The sequence below is a fragment of the Lissotriton vulgaris genome, chromosome 9, assembly GCF_964263255.1.
Source record: "Lissotriton vulgaris chromosome 9, aLisVul1.2, whole genome shotgun sequence".
Lineage (NCBI taxonomy): Eukaryota > Metazoa > Chordata > Amphibia > Caudata > Salamandridae > Lissotriton > Lissotriton vulgaris.
Window position 1 is genome coordinate 928,661,330 of NC_141697.1, and position 25,751 is coordinate 928,687,080.

General features: G+C 44.9%; 1 protein-coding gene across 1 annotated transcript in view; it reads left to right on the forward strand.

Annotated features, from left to right (window-relative positions):
• Nucleotides 1-823: 823 nt before the first annotated feature.
• Nucleotides 824-25,751, forward strand: part of BSN (bassoon presynaptic cytomatrix protein) — a 767,226-nt gene continuing 742,298 nt past the window's right edge. Inside the window, exon 1 of the mRNA XM_086939535.1 lies at nucleotides 824-972. Within this exon, the coding sequence (XP_086795661.1) occupies nucleotides 824-972 (149 nt within the window). The remainder of the gene's footprint in view (nucleotides 973-25,751) is intronic.

Consider the following 25,751-nt stretch of genomic DNA (forward strand, 5'->3'; position numbering starts at 1 on the left):
CTTAAAGTGGCCAATTGCATTGGTATTACAGATAAAAGTTACACAATTAGAGTATGATGGCGAGGCTGCATGACCTTTAGGATAAGAACATAAGATGTTTTTTCCTTGATGGAAGTGCATTGGGGGAGCACGAGGCTATTTTGGGAGGCCACCTGTCCCACCCTAGAACCGGGACTCATATTGAGCTAGTCTCAAGCTACAGCTTTATTTACAATGTTACCTTACGGCACAGGTCTACACTTATGTAGGTCAAATAGCTCTGCAACTAGAAGGGTCGCGCCTATTATATACCAACAAATATAGCACAGTCCTCTCGGAGAGTGAGAGTGCACGGGGAAACCGTACCACAGCAACGGCCATATTTCAGTCAGGCAAAAGGTCAGGAGTTGATGAACGTCCTATACCGCCTCTGCCACAGAAGACTGGTACACCTACTGACGTTTTGCCTGACTTTAACAAGGTCGCCTCTGTGACTGTGCACTGCCCATGCGCGGATGGAGATGGTTGTGTTTGAGCGATTTCCAATGGCACCAAGGGCGCCTGCTCCAGGTCGCGCGCCCAGCACCTGAGTCCGGAGCCGGCGCGAGCGTACGCTGACAGCAGTCGAGTACAACCATTCAATGAGCTCGCGCCCGGCGCAGGTGGTGGAAGGAGGAGGGGAGCGCGCATGCGCAATGTCGCCAGCGGAGGACTAGCCAAGAGAGCTAGCGATGGAGGCTCGCTGATGGCGGAGGAGGCGCTTCGCTGAGGCTCGCTTCGGTGTCGGTCTCTGCTGTCGCTGCTTCCCGGGCCCCCAAGCTCTTCCAGGGCCGAAGCTGCCGCCATGGGCAACGAAGCCAGCCTGGAAGGGGGAGAGGGCGGGCAGCCGACACCCGGCGCTCCAGCCACACCATCAGCAGCAGGGAAGGCGCCTTCAGCACCCGGCCATGGACAGCTCCCCGGGCCCAGCGCGGTTAGCCTACAGCAGAGCAGGTGAGGAAGCGGCAGTGACCGGCATGGTTCCTTATAGTAGAGTACGGCAGTAAGCTGTTTCCGGAGGCTCCGAACCTCAGGAATAAAATGAGTACATGTGTCAACGCAGGCTGCATCAGTGTAGGTGTCCATGCACACCCATGTGCCCATTTTCCTTTGCCTTCCTCTCTAAGGAGTTACCTTAAAGTTCACGTACACAATACTCCATTAGGGCCTCGTCATACACATCTGACAAACAGTATAGTCTGAGATGCAAGGGCAATTTCACAGCAGTGCCTCGGGAACGCTGCTTCCTACACCAACCATATATAGTACAGTCTGTTGGGGCTCTGTTCACTGTGCCCCAAGCACACAGTACATTTCGCAGGGCACTGCTCTCTAACACCATAGTCCATCACTGGAGACTGCCCCTACACTGCTTAAACAGAGCCCCACTGGAGGACTGGCACATACACCTCACAAGCAGAGTGCATATTTGTGCTTTGAACACTACATGGCAGATGCATAGGCCAGTCACTGGGTGCGGCATTGCTCCTTACACCCAGTGCAGACGTGGGGGCACTACTCACCACATGCTCACTACTCACCACATGCGCAATACTGACCTAGAGGCAATGGGGGCACTACTCGTAGCCCTCAGATTCACAGTACAGCCAGAGGTGATGATGAGCCACGCACTCACATGCACAGTGCAGTCCTTGGAGTCACTTTCCCTTACGCTTTGCTTGCTCAATACAACCCAGGGGGCGTGTTCTCTACTCCTCCTATCCGCAGCTCTGCTCGGGGCAGGGCTCGCCTGAATTAAACGGCTATCCGAGGTAGGAAGCTGCTCCCTACGTTTCGGGCAGGTATTACAGCTCTGCCTGCATGGTGTCCTACATCTCACATGTACAGTACAGCCCGGAAGAGTGCTGCTCTCTAATCCATAAATATCTACAGTATAGATGGCGGTGCTCGGTTTCATGTTCTTTACACACACAAACAGTATAGCCCCTACGGTTTCCTATACCTTACGCTCCAGGAGGGCCACGCTAGTTGCACCTCACACACACAGTACAAGCATGTAGGAGCTGCTGCTTCCATTTTACATGCACACTGAAGCCCATGAGCCCCTGTCCCTACAAATCATACCAGTATCACAGACCAAATCTTCTGTACATATTGGAATCCCGGGTGACAGGATATCTGCTCTATACTCCATTCTACACACACCATTCCACTGGGCACCCTTCCTACAATTCATATACACATACCATCCCAGCCGAGCTCCCTGTATATAATAAAAAAGTGTGGAGGGGCTGCCCTACACCTAATTCACACAGGGCAGTCCTAAGGTGCTCTCCTGCATCTACATTTTAAGCATAGTACAACCCAGTATTGCTCCCTGAAGCTTCAATAAACTGCATCGTAAATTCCAGAGGGCCATGGCGCTCTGTATCTCGGATGTACTGCAAATCTCCAAGGGCATTGCACAATACATCCCGGGGGGAGGGCGTGGGGCACTACTCCCACATCTCACGTGCACACACACTACATTCCAACAGGGCCCTCCTTTCTAGATCATCTCGGGAGCACTGCTCCCTAGATCTCACATGCATTGCAATAGCAATAGTGAACTACTTCCTACATCTTAAATACAGTGTAAGTGTCAGAGGGTCGCTATATTCAGCCCACGTCATCAGATCAGCCAGGGGCATTGAGAACAGTGTGCCCTAACCCTCTTGTGCAGGACTGACTAACAGCACTTCCTCCAGCAGATATGTATACTCCCTTCATCGTGGATGGGTGCGTGGTGGAGGAGCATCCTTCACCTAATGTACATAACACATATGAGTGGCACCCTATACCACAACTACACACTACAGCTCTGGGTTCTTGTAGTCCATAAATTATGCCGCCCACATTCACAAAGATTGAACATGGCATGCATGTACAGTGCACTCCAGTGTATGAGTATTGTACCTCACGTGCCTTGTCAGTGCACTTCTGTGGACGTGTGAAGGTAAGAATCATTGTATCTTAAGTCAGCAGGAGCAGTTCTGGGCGGGGGGGGGGGGGGGGGGGCTGCCAGTAACCTCCATTGCTCCCCATGCCCATTAGGATCATGCAGAGCCTCACGTGAGGCCGAAGTCAGTTACTTGCCTCATTCCATCGCCTGCCATGGGCTGACTGCAAGAGGCTTCCCAGCCTACAGCACCCCATCCTTCCCATCCCTTCTCCACGGCCACTGAGCCTGGGTTGCATTTCCATGAAGCACGCCATCATTTCACACCACTGCTGGCTACTGCGCTTACTACTGTTTCATGCACGTCTCAACTACTCCTGACCCTTTACAAGCTTAGAACACCTTTCTCCATGTTGATGTAGCTGCCAGATAATCTGAATGAAGAGAAAGGTGTAGCCAAGCACATCAGTGAAATGCCTCGTCCTAGTCCTTATCTTCAGCCTCGTGCCTTCGAGCCCGCCCCTGTGGGTACCCCTTCATTCTACACACTCTCGTGCTGATAAAAGATCATTCCCACTCTAAAAATCTATCGAAACGAATGAACCTCTCTACCAAGGCAGCATGGGCGAGCAAGGGGCTGTTGGCAGCCTCCTTGGTGGCGTAGTATGAGTAGATCGTCGACATGCCCTGCCTCCCGTCCGCCTCTCGTACACTAAGCATCAGTAGCTTTTTTATGAATGGTAGCCCTTACGGATGCCACACCGTCCATGGTTTCATTTGTGAATGGTCATTTTTCCTCATAGGAAAATGGTCCCTCGATTTCCCATCGAGCTTAGGAAATCAACGCGTTCTCCGTCCAGCAGCGCTGCTGTCGTCGCCACAGCAGAAAGCGATTTATTTTTAGGAGCCGAGGTCGGTAGTGCTTTCATTTGAAAGGATATGGAGCAGCTACCCCGGAGGGAGGGAGGTTTTCTGCAGAAGCATGTTTTTTCCGTCGAAAGCAGCTGCTGATAGTAATAATCAGCGTGCTTTTATTTCACTTTAGCTCCCCGTGTCTTGTAATACGTGCACGTTTTCTGCACTCAGACATCTAATCAAAACTGTAATTCATTTGACCCTCTTCTGAATGCTCCTGGGGCAGCCAAATCAAAAGAAATCCGGCTTGCCCATCTCAGATTGATGGGCTTCCAATGTTGGGGCTTTAGCTAGCAGGAATGTCGAACTGAAAAGGAAAATGTAGGAAAAGAAGGGTAGGAATAAGAATCCCCTCCGCCTCAGCACACAGTAGACCTTAATCCTCATATTAAGAGCTGCTCTCTCTTTTTTTTTTGCTGAGAACACATTTTTGCATGTGAATTTTGCTAGTCTTCACCGGGGGCATCACAGCACACACACCTCAGAAACACGTATACTAGAAACACAATGCAGAGGCCTGGCCCCAGTGATTGAAACACCTCAGTAAGGGTATCATTTTTGTGCCGTTGAAAGTGCGCAGTAAGAATAACTACCTGTCACAACCGTTTCAGGTGCCTGGTTCATATTTATCAATTTCCCATTTCCTTTCAGCCTCCTCTCGAAGCCACAGATTGGTTCATTATACATCAATGCCTGAAATTCACAATTGTCCCCTGAGCACAGTTCCCAGCCCTTTCCCCCAAACCTGGTTCTGCTTCGGAAATGTTGATGGTGGGTGTACGGTATTTGCTGGCAGGCCGTCATATTTGCTTTGAAGGGATCTTTTGGTGATTGACAGTTGAACACGGTCGTGAATTACAGTTTAATTTTGATATTCGCGACATTCCCTCTGATAAAGAAGGAAATGCTGTTGTTAGATATCGACATTTCAACCGCATTTTGTTCATTGTTCCTTTGACATGAGTGTTACAATTCTGTTTCTACGTTTCCCTGTCAGTGTTGCAGGTCTTCCTCGTACCAAGTTTGTTGTTTTTCATTTATCTTTCAGGCTTTCTTACCAAGTTTGATGTTTTCCATTTATTTTTCAAGCTTTGGCCTTTTTTCTTAGGTAATTTCCAGGTCCCTTGTTAAATCTCTGCTACTTCACATTAATTTTCTCTATTTCTATTTCCATGTAGGGAAGTATGGCGCAGACGCCTCCACCGAACCCCCAAGTGGCTTTTTCGTGGTCCCCTTTGCACCTATGTGTCCTCCCTTTCCTCGTTAACCCTGTTTTACTCCTTTTGGCCTCCTTTACGAATTCTGCCCTTCCAGCACAGAGTTGCCACAGACGCCTGTCCTGTGATATTTTATGCCCAAGACTTTTCTGTCCTCGCTGTGGAATAGCGGGGGGTGCTCTGGGGGATTATAGCTGAGGCTTTGGCCGGACACCGGTGTCTTGTGCGGCTTATCCATTTCTCTCCCACACCTGATACTCCTGCCCCACCCCTGGCCGCCGGAGTGACGGCCTGAAAGGAAAGTGCCCTCTCAGCAGAGACAGTGGTTCCACTTCCCTGTGGCTCCTCCCCCTTCAGTGGGCACGCGACCCCTGGCGTGGGTGGGCGCACGTGCTCCCAGATTGCCAGGGCCCCTGCCCTCCTAGGCAGTGAGTCTGTCCCTGCTGCTCCGGCACTGCAGTCTCATCAAGCACACGAGGAGCTCAGAGCCCGAGGGGAGCGAGGCACGCGAGCACTGCAGGCCCCGCTCCGGCTTTCTATTCTGGTCAGATTCGCTCTCAAATTACACGAATCACATGATATTGACACCCATTGCAGGCACCGCTGGAGTGGTACAAGGTGAGGCCTTGTCGTGTCAGCGCGTGTAAAGGTCCCTCCTCTACCAAGGGGCACGAGCCGATCGTGTCCAGCCGGCACCACGTTGTGCAGCTATCGAGTGAACCTATTTTTGAGATTCATTTGAAAGGGAGCCTGGCTTTGTTGTTGATCTTCTACTAACAGACGTAGCATTTTGTTCACAACGCCAGCAGTGACAGTCGGGAAGCTACTGAAATGTGAAATGCCTCCAGGATTGCAGGGCACGCGATGGCTACACGGTTGCTTTTATTTCTTCTCATTCCATCAAGCTGTTGAGTTTTAGTCTCACATTTTGGGCTTGAAACATGCCATCCAGCGCCTCATCAGGGGTAGTAATTGCTACATAAATACAATTTCAATACATTTCAACACAATACTTGTATTGTGATCTGTTCTGCTGCTAATAGATTCGGTGCGTTTGTTGAAGGGTGAATGTTTCCATTGTTAAATACACAATGACCATTATTGGGGGTGCAGGGAGCCTCGAGATGGATGGTACCAATACAACAAGTAATGAGCGCAGCGGATGGATGGCAACATGATGGTCGACAGAAAAAATAAGTGTTTCTTCCGTGAGAGGAGATGTGATGTTGCCCTGAATGATGATAGAACAATGCATACAAATGAACCAACGCCTGTGAAATAAATCACATGGAAATGCCAGGTAGTTGGAAACCCAGTGGAATGAAAACATCATCAAAATAAGATGTCAAAAAGAACACGTTTCTCTTCTGAATATTTATTTACATGCACTTGATATGTCTATTACTGGGACTGCATAGGCAGTGTAAGCCATCTGATCTTCAGTTTCCTCCACGGAGCCATGCCTTTTATCCCTCACCTTGCACACATCCAACGCACGAGCTTGGAAATGCTCCTGAAAATATAACATTATGAGTTCAGACACTGGCTGTGGGGCTCAGCAAGGGTGTGTGATGGAATGTAAACAAGCTAGCCTGTGATCTGTTGTGGTTTAAAATATATCTTGTCCGTGTCCTTGATCAAGTAATTATTGATTGTCCCTGCTAAGAGATGTGCCCGATAAATGTTTAATTAGAATCTGTCTATCTGAAGAATGGCATTATTTGTGGTAGATGCGCTGTCAGTGCTCATTTGGATGTAGTCTGTAGTATTTCGATATAAACTGCCATCTCGGAGAACACATCCCTTGCTACAAGGCTACATTGCTTCGAGTGTTTTGTAGTGCCATATGCTCAATAGGCCTGCTTTTTGGAGCTTTGCGGAGATAATGAAATAGAACTGCTGTTGAAGGAGTGGACTCGATGAAGGCTGTTCATTATTCTTGCTAAGCTTGGCTGAGTAGGTGGATTTTGAGATCCATCCTGAATGTATTATGCTTTGCATTTGGTTTCTCAATTGCAATCTTCATAATGGACTTGTGCTACTGGTCGCATGATGTTTCAATGCTTGTTCTTTCATGATCTCATAGCATGTTCCATCCTGAGCATGAGTACGAATTACAATACTTACTATTCCCTCATTGCACATTCTTCCTTCCGTCTGCCTTTGGTTGGTTCGAAAGTACCGTCACCCACTCGCCTTCTCTAGATTGACTCCCACCCATCCATACGTGTCCCCTCATCTGGTTCTTTTGCCTATGCATAGAAAGCCTCTGAGTATTCAGCAAAGGTTCATATATCAATCATTCTGTCAAAGTGTGTTGCAGAGGATGGGATTATTAAACGAGTGAGGTGTAATCTGCCCACATTAACTGGAGGGTGACAAGCAAAAAAGGGGTTAAGTGATGTGGAAAGGTTACAATGGGGGGTTCTACTGAAAGCGCACCAGGATTTGCTGCTGCCAGGTCACAGTGGTGCCATGTGTTAAGTGGCGAGCAGGTTAATTAGGACAGATTGAGAGACAATGAAACCTACATGTTGTGCAAGTACAAGTCAGGTCAACTCAAGTTTATTAATTAGTTGATTTAGGGCTCGACTGAGGTCAAAAATAGGAATGAGTAATACAACATAAATAAATAAAAACTATTGAACTTTGTTTGAATTTTTGCTATGAATGTATTATTTTATATTGTGAATGTATTCTGATGCTACTAATTTTATGTTCACATGTGACTTTTAGACCCTGGCATACTTAACCCTGATTGGCCGGAATAAGTATATAATAGGGCCCGAGGAGTGTACACTTTAGGTCTTACCTGAAGATTTCCAAACACTTATTGTAGGCATAGCATTCTAATACTAAGGTTTTCGTCACTGGACTGTGTTTTTGGTACAACCTTCCTGATACATTCCTTTGTCCTTGGTCGACTCCATTGTGTTATGATGTATTTTGTTGATACCATGAACATGAAACTGTGTTACATCAGATTTTTTGAATTCTTGTATATAGCTCTTCAGTTTTTTAAACCGAAATAAAGCATTTTTAATGACGATGATATAAATATTAAGTAAAACCTTTTATTATTTCATTATATCAAAATATGGCTATCTCTAAAATATTTTCAAAAAACTCTTAAGCAATGTAAACAAACTGTAACATACTTGCTTATTCGTGGATTCACTGCAAAATTAATGAGTTCATTATAAATATTTATCTTATATTTAAAAATGATTGGATCTAAGGGGCTCATTATGATGGCAGCAGGACAGCGGTCCTTCCGCCATCATGCAGAAAATTCCCACCGCCAAATTAGGATGGCGGTGGGAATCCCAATGGTACAGCAGCGGACAGAAAGTTCGCCCGCCATGGTTCCGGAAGGCAGTCCTTTTCCGCCCACCAACAAGAACCGGGGAAACATTGCAGCGGTGCCGTGCAGACACTGCCGTAGGGATTATGGTATGCCTTTCGCCTGTCTTTTTGTAGCGGGAGACTGGCTTTCTGGACCCGTTGCGGGCCCCCTCTCTGTGTGGGGGGGTTGCACTGGGTGCAGTTTCATGCACCATGTGGCAGGTACCACGTGGTGCAGGGAAATGCTGTGCATGCTCTTTTGACATTGCGGACGGTGCTTCAGCAAGCAGCACCGTCCCCAATGTTAAAAGGTCAAGATGGGCGCGCCAGTATGGCGGGCGCATCGTAATTGCACTGGTGGGACCGAAGCACGTCTGAGGGGCGGTTCCAGCACTGCTATGATGGCAGGTGGACTGATGTCTGCCCGCCATCATAATGAGCCCTTAGTACTATCTTTGAATATCGGAAGATGTTGAATATAGTTGCAAAGCATGGAACAGATCTTGATTGACTTCAAGACACAAATCACAATTTAGGTCACTGGTTTGTCCTGCCCATCAAGAATTTAAGAGGCAAGTTTCCTATTATTATCATTAATTGCATCAATAGAAAAAGGAAAGATAGGGCTGGCCTACATGGATAATACAATAGCAGAGAAAGGTTTATAATGTTTTAGTTGTGCACAATAGTTTACATCAAGCATATGGCCCGACTGTGATAATATGGGGTTTCAAAAATAGTTGCAGATGACCTGGGGTCCATGTTTGAAGTAACTCCGATTTGCACCCTAACTTGTCTAGTAGGAATTGTACATTTGAAGTAAAGTTTTTTTTATTACTGGGGTTCCTTATCAAATTCTCATATAAAAGTGCTCTCAGAGATCCCTCTTTGGCATGTAATAAACAATATCCCCATCAAATAATTTTAGTAAGTGCTTGGATACATATGCTAGATAATCCAAGTTCTAATTGCAATGTATGAATAGGGATTGGTATTCATAAAGTGTACACATGTTGTAGAATCTTCACTTCGTAGGTGTTTATAAAAGACCATTTTGAATTTGGGTTATATTCTAATGTATAACTCAGGGTGGGGGTATACTTATTTTATAGTCATTTATTGGACAATGGAAGATCTTTCTCCAAAACCTTACTTACTAATTGGGTAAATGATGCTTATTACTTAAGTCCCTTGAAAAATTCTGCCCAAATATGTAATTTCTTTTTACTGCCTAAAGGTTTTCCTGACCCTAGGTCCAATTATACAATATACTTTGTTTCTTTCCCCTGAAGGCTAAAACCTTGATTTTAGAAATATTAATCTTCAAAAAGTGTTTTTGAACATAGTGATTCATCTCCGTCAAACTACATTGACAGTCTATTAGTGTTTACTCAAACAGAACCACATCATTAGCATACATTAAAATATGCACTTGAGTTGGACCCTATATTTCGTGGAAAATTCTTCAGGTTTGTATATCACGTCAATAAATCATAGAGATACAAGGAAAAGGAAGAAGAGCTCATAGGTATCCTTGTTTCAAGCCATTTTGTGTTTTGATCAATAGACAAAACTTTATTTTCCGCAGCAATATTTTGCACCATGTTTGTGTACGCAGAGCCACAATCAACCTCAGTAGGTTTTCTAGTGTATCTAATGTAAACAATGTTCGCCACTGTGTTGGTCTGTACACATGGTGAAAAGCTGTGGAGAAGTCAATAAAAGCAGCGTATACATTTTGACACCTTCCAACCACATATTTATGTTGTATATGAAACGTTAAAGTTCTGTTCTTCTTCAGTATTGACTCCATTCTGGCCCTACTCGATGCAGTGTTCAATGTTGCAACCAAACGGTTGTGGGTAGAAGCAAATATGAAAACGTTACAGTTAAATTGAAGAAGCTTCAGCAGCTCCACCTTTCAACCAACAACAAATTAATAGAATACAACAGTATCTTCAAGGCAACCAATGCCAAAGACTAGACTAACTATCAAAAGAACTAACTATTCCTGGCTGCTGTCTCACCATGTGGAGAAATGGCCCGGTACGAATGGAAATCTTGATGCTTCTATAAGACAATAATAGGAAGCAGCCTTCCCAATAAACACATCCAGACTCAGGAATGAACACCCAATCAATTCAATTCAAAATTAGCTTTATTCGGTTGGGACAATCAACCATAAAATCACAGAATATACATAGCGAGCTAAAAAACTATTCATTATAAAAACAGAGACGGGTACATCTGGAATCAAACGTGGGAGGGTACACTATAGTACAACTCTTACTGAGTACCATTATTAAAGGGTAGTTGATTTGAAAGTGCATAGGTGTAGCATAATACGTCACTTCATGTGAGCAAATTAAAACATTAGCAGCTATTAGGTACAGTAAACATAGACATCATTGGATCGGAAGATACATTATAAATATACATTTGAAATAAAAACAGATAAAAAACTAATAAAAACAAGCACAACCCCAGTATGAAAGGCCACTAATTTTGCTGTGATGTAATTACATAATAAAAACTCAGTAATATATACAATATAAAGTGCAGGGTGCGTGAATCATCCTGTCCACCACCGGCTTTCTAACAATTTAAAAAGAAAAGGAAAATTCATTAAAACACCATACTTTTTCTGGCCTTAATTGAGCTGAGGATAAAGGTTGCAGCAAAGAACACCCAATCACTTTTAAGACATTCCGCTACAATTTGCTAATACCTAAAAATCTACCTGTCCAGCTTATTTCTGCATTGACTGTCAATCCCTATATTTTGTCCACAGACCATAGGGCAAGCCGAATGCAAATGTCATAGTTATCGGTGAAAATTAGCACAACATGTGCTTTATCTGTAAATGCTTTACAGCTGAACGGAACTTGCTGCATGAGTAGGTTTTAAAACTCTTCAGCTATTATTGTGTATACACACCTTTATTCCTGAAAAATTCGCACAGGAATACGTACATCACATTAATTGTGACACCAACATTTCCAATTTACATTGATTGAACTTCTCTCCTCACTCATCAGATTGACTACACTAGAAGAGTAAATTGCGCAACACATCTTAATTGATAAATTATTGCATGATAAGTAGGGCTCTCAGTTTGATGGTTTTTTTTTAACGTTTCAGTCCACATTTATCCATATTATTAATTTTTAGACATTTTATTGGTATTCATCCATATTTATTTGGTGTTTTGTGAACAGATGAGGTGATAACTTGTATATTTCTGCATTTATTTAACGGATAAACGTGAACTCATTTTTTATGCCTGTCAGGGTTTAGCACATTACACAACCAAAATAATAGAACAATTAACCCACATTACAAATTTAGCATACTAGCACAAATACATTTTGAGATATGCAGTAATTTAAACGCTCACACTGAGCTTTGTAACTTCCAGGTAGATACAGGGCACCCAGGTTCCCATATTCCTTGCATGAGTGGATCACCCAGTCCAGTGGATGCTCATGGATGTCAGGACCCAATAGAAGGCATATAACGCCTCGTCAGGGGGATTACTCTCTATGTAATGCAATTACAGTACAATTAGCCTCCGAAGTTGTTGTAACTTTGACACTGTGCACCAATTATGCACCACAGAGTCTATTTTACTGCACCCTAGCCATTATCTGTCTAAGATAGTCAATGTCATACATTTCCGTTTTACTGCTCTGTTCTACCACTAATAGAGGCATTTTGGTTGAGCCTTCCCCTGTTGAACATATAGATGATATGTAGACTCTGACAACTCCATAATTATTGAATTCACTTCCTGAGTTCAGCTTCCCAGGAGGTTTGAGCCGCCTACTTGATATTAACTGATCATGTCAGCAGTGTGTGTCTTAAATTAACGCTATGGATTCTGTAATCAATTACAGCAGGTTTTGAAAACTGTAAGCCGCCTGGTACTACGTGCTTTATAAGAATTTATGAAATGAGATTATATTGCATCACACCCCTCCCATTAGTCCATTCTAATTTGTATTTCCTCAGTATTGCTCCTTGGTCTAACACAGCAACACTCTGGTGTTTTCCCTCCTTTGTCACCCACATATCACAGCAGTGATACCTTCATCTCCAAGATTGTAAGTCTATCCCAGTCCTCCTGCTTCTCAGGAGCATTAATATTTTCCTTGCTGCCGTCCAGCAACATAAATTGAAATATGTATGTGGTAACATCCATATCTCTACTAGGGATATGGATAATAAAATAGATTTGTAAAATATAGAGGACTGGGTAAAATGGTCAACCTCACAGCCATTTATCCCCGCATCCACGAGATGAACATATGTCTACAACTGTCAACATACTTTCCTATATCCTTAAATTCCTAGTAGACATCAACTCTATCTAATGCATTATATATCGTTCCTTGTTATCAATGTTCAAAAGTATTTTCTACTGCCTGTGCCTTAGTTTACTGTGGTAGGTATTTGCACTTCCTTCAGCTCTTCCTGCGGGATATTGAGATTTAGGATTTCTGTCTTCTTGAAGTTTCTCTGGAATCCTTAATCTTATGAATTTATAATGCAGATTTCTTGACTGTTTTGGAATGTAAGGGAAGAACCCCTGAAACACCCTACGATCATCATTTGTAAATAGAGGTTACACTCATCTACTCCAATTAAAATTACATAAATCCGTTTATATTCATAACCTTTCTACATCATGGTCTACTTCAACTTTACTAAAGCAAAGAATAGAGAGAATAATCGATTATTGAATAACACTATTACATGTTTCATCAGGGCTTGGATGTTTTCTTAAGCAACAGGCCTCGATAGCCATCTAGTCTTGGGGCTGAACTTAATTTCAAAAAGTGGATTGCTTTTTTAACCTCATGTTGTGAAAGAGGGCCCTCAACTCCTCTTTTACAACGCCCAACCGTTGCAATAACTTTGCTTCTTGTAAATACTGCTCTTGCACATCACAATCTGATAGCTAATCCAAAATACATCTTGTAAACTAATCTAAATAGAACTGATTGCTCTTCAGTCAATGTACTTCCTTCTTTATTTTTAAACTCCTTAATTGACGTCTGCACTGGCCAGGCTGAAAAGCATATGGCTAGGATTCACATATATTTGACATCTAATAAAATGTTTGGTTTAATGTAAAGAATTAGGATTTGCTTTGTTAGTAAGAGTAATGTTTAATTGCAGATCTAGCACATAACTGTTATCCATATTCACACTCAATCCTGAATCCTTATTTGTACATTCAAAATATTTAACCCTGCCTTCCAGTTTTTGCCTGTGTTCCTATTCTTAACTTTATTTAGTCATCCTTAGGCTCTATGATTTCACCATACATAACTGTATTCATCCATTGCAAGGCAAGTTCAGATCATTCTTAAACCTGTGCATTGTTTCATTTTGAGCTTACACTTTCCTAATGCGAGTCCTATTGGGTATCGCAATGCTTGTTGGTAGCAAGCAAGGACAGTTCTTTTGTGGTGCTGAGTGATGATGTTGTGGTGCTGAGTGATGATGTGGTTGGGCTGAGTGATGTGGTGGTGTATTAGAGTGATGTGGTGGCGTCCCAGAGTGATGTGGTGGTGTCCCAGAGTGATAGGGTGGTGCCCCTGAGTGGTGCCCCTGAGTGATGTGGTGGTGCCCCTGAGTGATGTGGTGGTGTCCCTGAGAGATGTGGTGGTGTCCCTGAATGATGTGGTGGTGTCCTAGAGTGATGTGGTGGTGTCCTAGAGGGATGTGGTGGTGTCCTAGAGTGATATGGTAGTGTCCCTGAGTGATGTGGTGGTGTTTATGTTTATGTTTATGTTTGAGGGGGTTTTATATAGCGCTCTATCGCTCCGAGGAGCATCTTGGCGCTTGGTTCAATTTGTGTGGATCGTAGGCAGAAGGGAGATGTAATAGCCCTTAAAGTAGATATTAGACCAGGGTTTTGCAGGTGGTGGCAGTTAGGTTATAAATCCAGGTTTTAATGGCTTTCCTGAATTTGCTCTCACAGGAGATTTCACGAATTTGAGGTGGAAGTGTGTTCCAGGCTCTCGAGCCTTTGACCGCCAGGGACTTTCCCCCTCTAGTGGCCAATCGAAACTTTGGAATAGTCATTAGGTTGGCCGTAGCAGATCTTAGTTGACGTCCGGGGTGGTAGCGATTAAATTTGTTAGTCAGGTAGGTAGGGCCTCTTTTATGGAATGCTCTGAAAGAGATGGTCAATAGTTTGAATAGGATTCTCTTTTGGATAGGGAGCCAGTGGAGGGTATCAAGTGCTGCGGATGCTGAGGATTTTCTTGGCATTTTTAGCACCAGCCTTGCTGCAGTATTTTGCACCATCTGCAGCTTATGTAGGAGGGCCTTATTGGCACCCACATACAGTCCGTTACAATAGTCCAACCTAGATGTAATCAATGCCACTGCTACCGTTTTCCTTGCTGGTAGGGGGAGGAAGTCAAAGAATTTCCGAAGGCTTTTGATGATATTAAAACAGGAGCCAGCCACTTCACTGGTCTGTTGCTTGAAGGATAGTGCCTCGTCAATTTTAATTCCTAAATTTCGGGCACTCTTTATGGTACTCGGCGGGGCTTCAGCATTAGGTGGCCAGCAGGTTTGGGGAGAAAACAGATTATTTTTCCCAAAGGGTAGAATTTCCGTCTTTGCAGTGTTGCATCTCAGGTGGTTTGTGTTCATCCACTCGAAAGTGGCCTTCAGACAGTCTCTGAGGGAACGTTCAGCAATTGCCGCATCCTCATCTAGGATTACAACTAGTTGAGTATCATCGGCATAGGCTATTGAGCTGATAGCAAAAGAGGAGATAAGTTTCATTAGGGGGACCATATATAGGTTAAACAATATAGGGCTTAAGCTAGAGCCCTGAGGTACCCCAGATTGAACTTCTCTTGCCTCAGAGTAATGTGGACCTAGGAGAACAGTCTGTTTTCTTTGTCTGAGGAAGTTGGTGAACCATTTCAACACGGTGCCCCCTATGCCTGCGCTACTCAGGCGATGAAGTAGAATATCATGGGACACCGTGTCGAATGCCGCAGACAGATCCAGTAGGATCAGGACGGCTCTTTTGCCCTGATCCAGAGCGGCCCTGATAGTTTCCGTTGAGAAAATTAGGGCGGATTCAGTTGAATGGTGAGAGCGAAAACCTGCTTGATTGGGATGTAGCAAATTGTTGTTCTCTAGATACGCAGTGAGTTGTTTGTTTACACATGTCTCTGTGAGTTTGCATAGTGCTGGAAGAAGTGATATGGGTCGGAGGTTTGAGAGTGTCGTAGGGTCCTGAATAGTTTTTTTCTGAAGGGGTTTGACTACCGCGACCTTCCAGCAAGCGGGGATGTCTCCTGTTTGTAGGGAGGAGTTCAGGATTGAGTTTATAATTGGGTTGACCTCATCTTTTATAGCCTTGAGCAGTAGGGGTGGGCAGGGATCAAGAGGGGAGCCTGAGTTCAATTTAGAGATAGCTTGAGCAGACTCGGTTGAATTAATCAAAGTAAAATTATCCCATGTGGTAGTATAAGGTGAGTCTGTTAGGATGGTAGGGTCATCTGTGTTTAATGCTGGTTGACTGATCTGTGGAAACTCTTTTGTAAAGTTTGTAATTTTCTGTTCGAAATATTCCGCTATTTTGTCGCAGAGGGCTTGGGATGGTGGAATTTCCTGTGATAGTATTTTGGGTTTTCTGAAGCCATTGACTATTTGGAATATTTCTTTTTGATTGTTGTTGGTCGATTCTATCAAGTTGGTGTAATAGTTAGTTTTCGCCAACTTGATCGAGGTATGGTAATTCTTCCTAACATTCTTATAGTTTTCCCTATCTTCCTTTTTATAATGGCGTCGCCATTTTCTTTCCAGGAGTTTCACTTCTCTTAACGTGGCTTTTAGGGATTTAGTGTACCAGGGAGCGGACTTTTTCCTTTGTATTTTGTTAGATTTGGCTCCTCCTGTTGTCAGTTTTTCCCCAATGTTGTGTGGCGTTCAGCAGTGTGAGGCGTCCAGCAGTGTGAGGCGTGCAGCAGTGTGTGGCATGCAGCAGTGTGTAGCGTGCAGCAGTGTGCAGCGTGCAGCAGTGTGAGGCGTGCAGCAGTGTGAAGCGTGCAGCAGTGTGAGTCGTGCATCAGTGTGCAGCATGCAGCAGTGTGAGTAATGCAGCAGTGTGAAGCATGCAGCAGTGTGTGGCGGGCAGCAGTGTGAGGCGTGCAGCAGTGTGAGGAGTGAAGCAGTGTGTGGCGTGCAGCAGTGTGGCGTGCAGCAGTGTGTGGCGTGCAGCAGTGTGAGGCGTGCAGCATTGTGTCGTGCAGCAGTGTGCAGCATGCAGCAGTGTGAGTAATGCAGCAGTGTGCAGCAGTGTGTGGTGTGCAGCAGTGTGTGGTGTGCAGCAGTGTGTGGCGTGCAGCAGTGTGTGGCGTGCAGCAGTGTGTGGCGTGCAGCAGTGTGCGGCATGCAGCAGTGTGGCGTGCAGCAGTGTGAGGCGTGCAGCAGCGTGAGGCGTGCAGCAGTGTGTGGTGTGCAGCAGTGTGTGGCGTGCAGCAGTGTGAGTAATGCAGCAGTGTGCAGCAGTGTGAGGCGTGCAGCATTGTGAGGCGTGCGGCAGGGTGCAGCATGCAGCAGTGTGGGTAATGCAGCAGCGTACAGCAGTGTGAGGCGTGCAGCACTGTGAGGCATGCAGCAGTGTGTAGCGTGCAGCAGTGTGCGGCGTGCAGCAGTGTGCGGCGTGCAGCAGTGTGAAGCATGCAGCAGTGTGAGGCGTGCAGCAGTGTGAGGCGTGCAGCAGTGTGAGGCGTGCAGCAGTGTGTGGCGTGCAGAAGTGTGTCGTATAGCAGTGTGCAGCATGCAGCAGTGTGAGGCGTGCAGCAGTGTGAGGCGTGTGGCAGTGGGCAGCATGCAGCAGTGTGAGTAATGCAGCAGTGTGCAGCAGTGTGAGGCGTGCAGCAGTGTGGCGTGCAGCAGTGTGCGGCGTTCAGCAGTGTGAGGCGTTCAGCAGTGTGAGGCATGCAGCAGTGTGAGGCGTGCAGCAGTGTGAGGCGTGCAGCAGTGTGAGGTGTGCAGCAGTGTGGGGCGTGCAGCAGTGTGGGGCGTGCAGCAGTGTGCAGCATGCAGCAGTGTGAGGCATGCAGTAGTGTGTGGCGTGCAGTAGTGTGTGGCATGCAGCAGTGTGTGGCATGCAGCAGTGTATGGCGTGCAGCAGTGTGTTGTGCAGCAGTGTGAGGCGTACAGCAGTGTGACGTGTGCAGCAGTGTGAGGTGTGCAGCAGTGTGAGGTGTGCAGCAGTGTGAGGCGTGCAGCAGTGTGTGGCGTGCAGCAGTGTGCAGCATGCAGCAGTGTGAGTAATGCAGCAGTGTGCAGCAGTGTGCAGCATGCAGCAGTGTGTCGTGCAGCAGTGTGCAGCGTGCAGCAGTGTGAGGCATGTGGCAGTGTGCAGCATGCAGCAGTGTGAGTAATGCAGCAGTGTGCAGAACTGTGAGGCATGCAGCAGTGTGAGGCGTGTAGAAGTGTGAGGCGTGCAGCAGTGTTAGGCGTGCAGCAGTGTGAGGTGTGCAGCAGTGTGAGTCGTACAGCAGTGTGTGGCATGCAGCAGTGTGCAGCATGCAGCAGTGTGAGTAATGCAGCAGTGTGCAGCAGTGTGAAACGTGCAGCAGTGTGAGGCATGCAGCAGTGTGAGGCGTGCAGTAGTGTGCAGCATGCAGCAATGTGAGTAATGCAATAGTGTGCAGCGTGCAGCAGTGTGAGGCGTGCAGTAGTGTGTGGCTTGCAGTAGTGTGTGGCATGCAGCAGTGTGTGGCGTGCAGCAGTGTGTCGTGCAGCAGTGTGCAGCGTGCAGCAGTGTGCAGCGTGCAGCAGTGTGTGGCTTGCAGTAGTGTGTGGCATGCAGCAGTGTGTGGCGTGCAGCAGTGTGTGTTGTGCAGCAGTGTGCAGCGTGCAGCAGTGTGCAGCGTGCGGCAGTGTACAGCATGCAGCAGTGTGAGTAATGCAGCAGTGTGCAGCGTGCAGCAGTGTGCGGCCTGCAGCAGTGTGCGGTGTGCAGCCGTGTGCAGCGTGCAGCAGTGTGAGGCGTGCAGCAGTGTGAGGCGTGCAGCAGTGTGAGGCGTGCAGCAGTGTTTGGCGGGCAGCAGTGTGAGGTGTGCCGCAGTGTGCAGCATGCAGCAGTGTGAGTAATGCAGCAATGTGAGGGGTGCAGCAGTGTGTGGCTTGCAGCAGTGTGTGTCGTGCAGCAGTGTGTCGTGCAGCAGTGTGCAGCATGCAGCAGTGTGAGGCGTGCAGCAGTATGAGGCGTGCAGCAGTGTGTGTCGTGCAGCAGTGTGAGGCGTGGGGGGGGGGAATGCACTGAGAAAGAGTGGGGGAGCACGAGCCAACAAAAGAGTGAGGGGAGAGGATACTCGAGCCGACGAAAGAGTGGGGGGGAAAAAGCTTGACCCGACAAGAGTGGGGGAAAAAAGCACTAGCAGACGAAAGGGTGGGGATTCTACAGGTCCTTTGGAAGTAATGATAGTTTTATATATTTGGCCAGTGCAGAATAAACTTTAACATTCGTACTTACTATAAGAAATAGCAACTCCCTTTCTCCCTTCTTGATAATTTTCCCCGAAATACTCAATATACCTTTTTATACCCATACACAGTGAAAAGAGAATCAACTAAATGATAGAGGAATTTTAAGACACAGCCATTGAAATCCTCCAGTATTGTTCACACTTCTTCTTTTGAGACCAAAGGCAATAAGTTTGCAAATGCATTCCTCAACCAAGAGTCTTCCTAGTCTGTTGGAGTAAATACTGTGTGGACCGTTGAGAAAGGATGGTTTATGAGTAGTTGTGACATACTCCTATAGTTCTCCTGGCATAATTTATAATCACAAAAATAAGATAGAAGTACTATTTGCTTACTGCTGACTCACTTCTGGAATTCATGCATGACTACTACCAGAGCAATGGAAACAGACTAAAGGAGAGTACCCTTACACCCAGTTGAGACCGAGTGATTATTATATATAACAAACAACAATGTCTCAACAGGTCTTACATAAAGACAATTATAGAAAAAATGCACATGAATTGCAAAAAGAACGAGACAGGGAGGCATAAATAGTAATGTCACTTAATGTAAGGAGTGCTCTATAGTAAGAGCAAGGTAGGAAAAAGACAATAATAACACTGTTACATTAAATGTATATATAACCTGTACAGTCTTGTGCACAATACTGCATGTGCATAACAAAGTGAACGGCAGCTACTACGGCATTAGTACGGAGCTCCGTACTAATGCCGTAGTAGCTGCTGAACCCAGAGGATTGTGCCACTTTTACCAGATCTCTGTCTCACATCAATTGACCTTGCCTTTCACAAATATAGACCTTGATTCCGCACGTCATATCCATGACGCTGACCACCTCGAAATACTTTGGACTCCCATCGTGGAACCGGGCCCCGTTCTACTGATGAGTCGTGCCCCCTGGCTGTTTCCAATGATTGCCTTTTACTTCTCGTCACCTTTCCCTCCACCTCGGCCAGCCATCCCCTCAGCACTCATGGGCGTCCACAGAAATTTTTCCAGGGGGGGCAAAATGTTAACATCATCACCATCCTCCGACATGATATGTGCCAGGTGGGGCACACGAAACACTGGGGTGCAGAACTAGGATAGACTCAATTAAATGCCAGGAATCCAGGACATGTGACTGACCCTGCCACGGGCCAATAAACACCACCTGTAGGGAACACGCTAAACTTCCTGACAAGGTGCTTTATCTCTGTCTGCTAGGTGTTCAGACTTCTTGGTCCTCGATCCAACACCAATCAAGGCTGTCTTCAGCACGATTCGATTTTTATCAGAATACTTTAAAACAGCCTATGATTAAAGCACCAGATTAAATATACTGCATGCATAGTGTATGTTAGGGATTATTTGTAGCACACATATTTACCAATATTAGCTTCTTGGTGGTAGAATTCATGATAACTTTTATCCAAAGTTAAAGCACAACGTCAAAGTTAGTAATAAATAATGCAGCAATCACACACGCTAGGGATTTGACAGTGGGTGCTCCCTTTACTAGAATTCCCCGGGCATTGCTAAATTTTACACACATTCAATTAATTTATACAAAATAAAATGTATAGGTCAAAATGTTAGCTATATTTTTTAAAAGAAACTTAGGGGCATATTACCAACAACTAGCGATAATTATCGCTATGTTGGTTTAGCGGCGATATTTTTATCGCCGAGCTGCGGCGATTTTTATCGCTTAGGAACCTTGCTATTATCAAGGTTTATCTTCTAAGCGATAAAAATCAGCCGAAATGCATGAATATCGCTGAAAAGTCAGCGATATTCATGCATTACCGAGCTAATGCTCTTAACCATGTTAGCCACCTACCATTGGATAACATGGCTAAGAACTGCTCAGGGGCAGGTGTTAGCTTTGGAGATATTCGCACTTAGCGCGAATATCTCCAAAAGTTGGTAATAGGAGATAGCGATGTTAGCGACTGTTTCTAGTCGCTAACATCTTGGCCCACTTTGCATGTCATTAGTGATAAATATCACTGACGTGCAAAGCGGGGCCCAAGATGGTCGCTATCTCCTACTAGCTGTCGCTAACTGGTGTTAGCGACAGCTAGGTAATAGCGAGATAATTTTATCTCCGCTTTCTTGGCTTTTAAAGCCAAAAAAGCGGAGATAAAACCCCTTGATAATATGCCCCCGAGAGTCCCTCTACGTGTAGTCAATGTCAAACTGACATCTTGTGCGCACTATTAGGGATACAATAATGGCCAGCTCCCTTATGCGGAAGCCGTGCCCCGTAAATGTGTGGCACATGCGGCGCCCGCAGCTGCGCCACATTACAGGTCCAGGGATGCTGAGTCTTACACAGTGGTCGAAGTGGGGAAAAGAAGTAGGGGAACAGTGGGCGGAGAATCAGAGGGCGGGTATAACCCAAGGATTGGATCTGTGGGTGGAGCCAGAGGTGTGGCTAGAATGCGCAGACATCCCAATTTTTAGTATTTGTTTGGCATTTCACTGCCCAGTTTATTCAATCAATGGATACACATGATTATTTAAGGTTATAATGAGTTATTGACATTAAAATATATTCACAAAGTGGGATATGCTTCTAATCACAGAATGTACCAAATATGATAAAATCTGGAAACACAAGCACTTTGTCTCCGAGCCATGGAGTTTCTGTCATCAGCACTTCACCCTTTTTCAACAACAGCAGTTCAAACATGACTGGCAAAATATCATAGTTTGCAAATGTTTTCTTTAAAATGATGGCCTTGCCATATTTGCCTCATAATGCATGATCTGCTGCATGATCTGACCATTTAAACTAATAAATTGATTGTAGCTCAAACATATCAAAAGTTAATATAAAATGTGACTTGTGTTGCTGCGGAGTGGATGGCCTGTTGTAAAGGTTGACTGGTCACCTTTCTCACTGCTGCATTTGTATGTTACACTGGTACTAATAAGGCAAAATCTTTTCACAGCCTGTTAGCATGTGTACACACGTCAAAATAGTAAAATATCTGAAAATATACTGCATTACGCTGCAGCCTTTTTTTAATGCATAATTTAGTCAACACAACGGTATAATGTGGTCATCATTTGATGCATAATTAATTCCAGTGGCCCCACAGCAGGCAGCATATGTTAAAAGTGCTTTCGAATGAAGCAGGGAGAGTAGGAAGTTTGCGAACTTAGTTTGGTGTGTGCAAATCCTGCATTGCCAATCCCTGGTGAATTGAAGCTACTGCTGCTGAAACAAGGCCAATGGAGGTACCTTTGGGCGAGGCAGACTGGCCTCAAGGGCAGGGCCAACCATAGCACTGGTGGTGTCCTGTGCATTAATGTTTGTTAGTGCCCCCAAATGACCATCTCTGCCATGTATTCCCTCACTACCACCCTTTAACTGTGCCCCCCAAGTCTCCATAACCACTCTCTCTCAGGTGCATTTAATTTGATTTACAGTGCCCCTCATACCATTGTAGGGTGTCAGAGCACTTTACATCACACACATTACACAGAGACAATCAATATGTGTGTAAATCACTGTATAGAAAATGGTACATAAGAGTAAGGACTGCAAGGTGTAGGAGTCACATGACAACCATACTAGTAGCTTGTATAGTTTTGTAGTGATTGGTCTGGAGAAACACAATACCCGGAATTTAAAACGTAATACCATGGTTGGGGGTTCTCCTTAATAATCAGAATTGATGTCTGTCCAAAATAACACTTTTTGGGACAACAGGATAATCAAAGACTGGGGGATGGGGGGGTACGGGGGGGGGGATAATGCTCGAATTTATACCTTGCAGTTTGTATGCAGCTCTTAGATGACAGTTAATAGCTCACAGTTCTAAGTAAGGATTTTAACTTAAAAACTGCTAGTAACAAAAGGATCTCTGACAAAAGCAGTAGCCCACTGACCTATTTACATTATGTGCACTTTGTGATTTGCATGGCGCATGTTCTTTGCAGCCGTAACATTAACCATCTGAGCTACCTTTCCATGAGTCAAAACTTCCACTAGACAAAATTCTGATCTCTCTCTAGGAAGAACATTAATCACCAGAGTCATCGTGACATTTTTATTGTTGCTGGAAATTGCTGGAAGCCAGGAAGGAGGCAGCAAGCCTTTTTAAAACCATAATATACTTGCAAAAATGATGCCTTCACCTAAAGTCAGCACCCAGTGCGGTCACACTGGTTGCACCGCCCTAGAGCTGGCCCTTCTCAAGGGTCCCGTGACCTCAGTGACTGTTGTTCTAGAGTGTGCTGCTTCATAGGCCTGCCCGCAAGACTGGAGGTGAACTTCAGTATGGATAGTGGTGGACAAGCCTTGAAGGTTAACCTACACTTGTCATGCTAGGGTCCACCTGCTGGTGCGAAGACACCAGGACTTCTAAGGTGTTGCGAAGCCTTCTAAGGTCTAGCATGCGATTGTGCTCTCGCAGGAGAGTGGTCTGGTGGGCTGGTTATTAAGGCTGAACCTGGTTCCCAGTTCCAAATTCAGCAACTCTGACCATAGTGCCACATCCTCTCCCCCACTGAACACTGTAATGCCCCGCTGAGAAAAACTCCCAATGTTTTCAACTACAACCCAATTGTTGCCCGCTATAAACACCTGGATGCGCAACTTAAATTACGCACTAGACAAGAGCAATATGCGGCCTACAAAAAAAAAGGAACAACATCCTGGAAGAAGCAAACACTTATAGGAATGCAAAATTTAGCAAACCATGGGAAATGTAAGCAGGAACAACATGGTTACCTTAATACTTTTACACTCACTATTCAGAAATCAGTGAGTGCTTTTGCCTGAAAAGTTAAGGACACGGCTACAGGGCCCTGAATGGACCCATTTCAATGGCCATTGCTTACATCCTTACAAAACGTAAGCAGTATGGTAAAAAGACTACATCCCTGGACGCAGAGCCGCAGCTCCCATTTTGTTTTCCAATCCACACATTTTTGTACCTCCAGGATTGGTGCACTAGTTCCAAGTCCAGGGAAAACAAAGACAAGAAAACAAAAATAGCGCTTCACTGGCAAACTCTGTAAAAGTGGCGCTAATGTGTTTCAGTGTGAATAAAATCAGTTTGGCCAGTTTGCTACCACCCTGTCTTACTTTATTTAGTTATTTATCTATTTTTCATATTTTTAGCCTGTTATTCCCAATGCTGCACTTAGAAATTAAAATGTCAGAAAAATACTACATTTCCAGCAAAAGCGTCTTTCTTTTTTGAATCCATTTCACAGGGAAGCAAATAAAAGAAAGGAGAGGAAAGAGAGTGAGAACCCCGTCTTGAAGTCACGGTTTTTATGGGCGTCCGCAGGGGGGCAAGGAGGGTCGCTCCAGGGGGGGGCAAGCGCCCCTCCTTGCCCCCCCCCTGCGGACGCCCATGTCAGCACTCTTAATCTAAGGTGCTGCTCTTCTCGCCTGCTGGACTTGCTTTCCAGCATTACCACTCTCTAAAATCTTAACCTGGTCCTGAAGATGACCTAAAATATTCACAGGGCGAAACGGCGTCGAAAGTACAGCGTAATTTCGGCGCAACATTTGTGGTCCACCACAATCATTTGTCTCATGCAATTTCTTTGTTAATGAATTGAAACCACAAAAAGTCTTTTGTATTTATTGACAACCTGCCGTTTCTTTCACTGCTTTTTTGCACTTGCGCCGGTTACTTTGTTTTGCACGAGCACTATTGTGCACAAGACTGTGAAGGTTATATATACAATTAATGTAAAAGTGTTATTACTCTCTTTTTCCTACCTTGCTCTCATTATAGATCACTCCTTCCATTAGCTGACATTACTATTTATGCCTCCCTGTCTTGTTCTTTTTACAATTCATGTGCCTGTTTTCTATTATTGTCTTTAAATTAAATATTGCCTGTTGAGACATTGTTGTTTGTTATATATACTACCAGAGCAATACATTGCAAAATATTTGTGAATTGGAACCCTTAGAAATTGAAAGAAAAATTTGTATGGAGGCAAGTGAAAGAGGGCAATTGAATACATCCTGGTAAAATGCACTTTTTAAACTAAAGTTAAATCAAAATCAAATTTGAATGGTGATTACTAAACAATAAGCAGTTTACACATATTAGGAAAGAACATAAGAACAAGTTTCTAGTAGTGGATAATACACAGGTAAACCTAGTAGTTAGTAAAACTATCTAAAAGCTACTGTATTCAAAGGTCATTACTTGATATTGTTTGCTACTCAACTCATAAGCAATCGCTGTTATAGCAGAGCCATAGTCAAATAATGTTTACATGTTTCAGTCGCATGAGAGTTGAAGGATCTGGTATTATATGAATTAAAGACTTATAATGGGCTTAGCACTTTTAGACCTTTTGCAAAATCGCACACTTTACAAATAAAGAACCTACTTTATTTTAGAATTGTGCACCTTCCTCCTATTGAAACATAAGATAGGAATAGAAGTGAACACTGTCATATTTTTGTGTCTGCTGATGCCCAATCATAGTCGCTCTGATTATTCTGGTATTACATATAATCGAAATAACATTTTTGGGGTGACAAACCACCCGGGAATATGCCTGCCCCACCTTCGAGTTTGCAACTCCACTACATTATACAGTTTTCCTCACCTCTTTCCAGCTTCCTCTACGGGTTCTAGATCCATAAATCGGGGTTGAAACCTGCAGTGCACAATCTCCAATACTTCATGCACTGATTCCTCGACCTCTCGCAAAGGACGCAAGCAACACTGGGCCTCCTCGAGACCCTCGTGCTTGCCTGACCGCAAAATAACCAACGCAAGGACATTGACACTCTTTACACAGTGAGCCACACAATGAGACCCCACGGCTAAAACTGCAAGAGCATC